This window comes from Monopterus albus, unplaced genomic scaffold (genome assembly GCF_001952655.1).
Source record: "Monopterus albus unplaced genomic scaffold, M_albus_1.0 scaffold229.1, whole genome shotgun sequence".
Taxonomy (NCBI): domain Eukaryota; kingdom Metazoa; phylum Chordata; class Actinopteri; order Synbranchiformes; family Synbranchidae; genus Monopterus; species Monopterus albus.
The window spans coordinates 322227-324846 of NW_018128109.1; the positions used below are offsets into that span (position 1 = coordinate 322227).

The 2620-nt window shown below is 39.8% G+C and overlaps 1 protein-coding gene across 1 annotated transcript in view; it reads right to left on the reverse strand.

The window, feature by feature from the left end:
• Positions 1-565: 565 nt before the first annotated feature.
• Positions 566-2620, reverse strand: part of aasdhppt (aminoadipate-semialdehyde dehydrogenase-phosphopantetheinyl transferase) — an 11666-nt gene continuing 9611 nt past the window's right edge. The window contains exons 6-7 of the mRNA XM_020619982.1: positions 1683-1778; positions 566-1434 (exon numbers count right to left, since the gene is read on the reverse strand). Of these exons, the coding sequence (XP_020475638.1) occupies positions 1267-1434; positions 1683-1778 (264 nt within the window). The 3' untranslated portion in view covers positions 566-1266. The remainder of the gene's footprint in view (positions 1435-1682; positions 1779-2620) is intronic.

The following is a 2620-nucleotide window of genomic DNA, read 5'->3' on the forward strand; positions in this document are numbered from 1 at the left end:
CCAACTTAGCGGTACACAACATTTATATGAAAAAATGTTACTCTCTGATTGGTCCAAAAACTGTTGGGGAGGAATTGTGGTTTAAACTTAATTCTCCCAAGATTGGTCCTTCAGTCCGTCCATCCTCCAGTCATCCTCTCTGATCAAATGGTTGTAGATAACACCCTAAAAAGGGAGTGCCTTTGAAGTTGTCGTCTTCTTCCTGACTTTTAGATCTAGTCTCTTGTTTATTACCCTTGGTATCCCAGTCACCCCAAATTCCCTGGCCTCTTCAGCCAGGTGGTGATAATAAATTAACTGTGGACCCTCTTTGCTAAAGCTGTAAATCTGATGAGAGTCAGTGTTTTGGTGAACCAGTCCCTTTGATGTTAAACAGTGCTCCAGTTTGCTTAGACAGTAAATACTAACCAGTGATTCAGTGCACACATAGGGTGATATGTAACTACATAACATAAACACAACTGTGAGATTAAAATGTATAAACTTATGTATGCTATATAATAAAACCCTAACTAATTATATTCATTTCTATCTAAAAATGAAAGTATGCTTCTGCGAGTGCAGAGGCAAACAAATTCACTCCATCTGAAGGCAATGACTACGTATGTGTCTTTCTGAGCTGTTTTGATTTCACTCACAACACAGGTTCATGCACATGCTTACCTACACACTTACCTGACTGAACTCTCTCTGACGTACCCTATATGCTTGGATGAAAGCCAACTGGAAAGCATGTTTCCATTTCATCAATAACCATAATTCCCTTTTATTGTCCCAAAAGGCTAAGTTTAGAAAAACACAGTCAGTGGTGTGAGAAAATAAGGCCAGAGCCTAGCCCCTGTGTTTGAGTCTCTGTGTGTATTGCACAAATCACACGCTATCAAGAGTCAGGGCTGTGTTCACAGCAATTCAGACAATTGTACGTTTATACAAATATGATAACTAATGATATCCTTTTTCTATTGTCAAGGTCAAAGATTCCATCTGTTCTGGATTAGTACTGACTGATTTTAATTCAGATATAGTCACATGTTCAAATTAGTTTTGGTAATGACATAAAACACTAATCTCGGTTTCACTTCTTGTGTTTGCATATCTGTTTACCTCAGGGATGAGAAGGTAAGCTGGAACATGCAATGGTCAACCAAAATGCCCTTGACATTAATAATGTGCTGAATGAGAAAGCAACTTCAGTGCCAGTTTTCCTGTTCCTTTTCTAGAACTTCTGAAAGCTACGGCAAGTCGTTGACGGTGTGAGACAGGCAGTCATGTCGATGTGTGTCTTTCTCTTTGTCTCTGTGGAGCTTCAGCCTTCATCTTGAAGTTCTCCCAGTCGGCGGGGTCTTCCTCTGTCAGAGGGCAAGCTGAGGCGATGAGGTCACTGAATGACAGTAGCGTAAATGTAGTGGGAGGAGGACGAGATGAAGGAAGAGACTGAGAGGGAGAGAGAGGAATAAAGTTTTTAAACAACTAGTGTAGCGTCTAATACTACTGCAATTAATCATTTGTTTTATTATTAAGTCAGTGTTTAGCTTGTAAAATGACTGAAAATGGACAAGTACCCACTGGATGCTCCTAGAGACTAAGACAATTTAACAAACTCATGTTTCTTATCAATCACGAATCTTGAGAACAGATGCAAATCGTTCTGAATAAGAGCAACTGTCAGATGTTGAACATACAGTATACAGCAGATGTTGTGCCCTTACTGCAGAGCCTTGTTTGTCCGCTGGTCCGAGTGCTACGGCAACGTGATGGTCAGCATCCAGCAGGCTCTCCTACACAATCATATGCATCAGCACATGTGAAAATACAGTCTGCATATCCACTACTTCAAAGAAAAAAAATGCCTGCCAAGTCACTTAAAGTCAGAACAAATACAGGTGATATGACAAATGATGCATGTCTGTGTCCTTGTGAGATGTCAACTTACATGCATCCACTCGTGCATGCATGTGAATATCAAGTAGCTGTTCTGCATGATTTCTAAGGTGCAGTCGGCGTTAACCTGTTGCTTCCTAAAAAGTGATGCCTGTGATATCAGGAAACATTAGGTACACATGGAAATGATCAGTCTCTGTCTATTGTAGGTTTAATAACTAAGTCCATTCTACAGGAAATATGATTCGGACATGGGAAAAGCAGACTAATATTCAGTTTTGTAGCCTTACCGATGTGAATGCATGCAGATTATTTTCTACTTCGCCCCGATTTTAACACAAGATATGCTATAGTTGTGTTGCATTACACAGCACATTTTAAAGAACACAGATTTCTCTACTTGTCCACACCCATTGTAAATCCATCCTGTTCACTCGGACCTTTTGTCGATTCGGATTTGTTTTCAAGCTATTACTTCTACTCCAAATAATGTTGTGATGCATTTACCTTTGATGGTGGCAATTGGACAGTAAAAGCCAGAAGCTGAATGTGTATATGTGGGAGCAACAGGAGATGGTGTATTTATAGTTGGGGGGTGGCTACAAAATACCAGAGATTAAGGGTGGGAGAGAAATATCACCAGGAACTATATTTAAATAAGCACATTTTGTCATTTTGCTGTCAAAAAAGGAGACTGTACTGGTTTTGTTAGTCTGTTTTGAATGTGTGTGTACACATT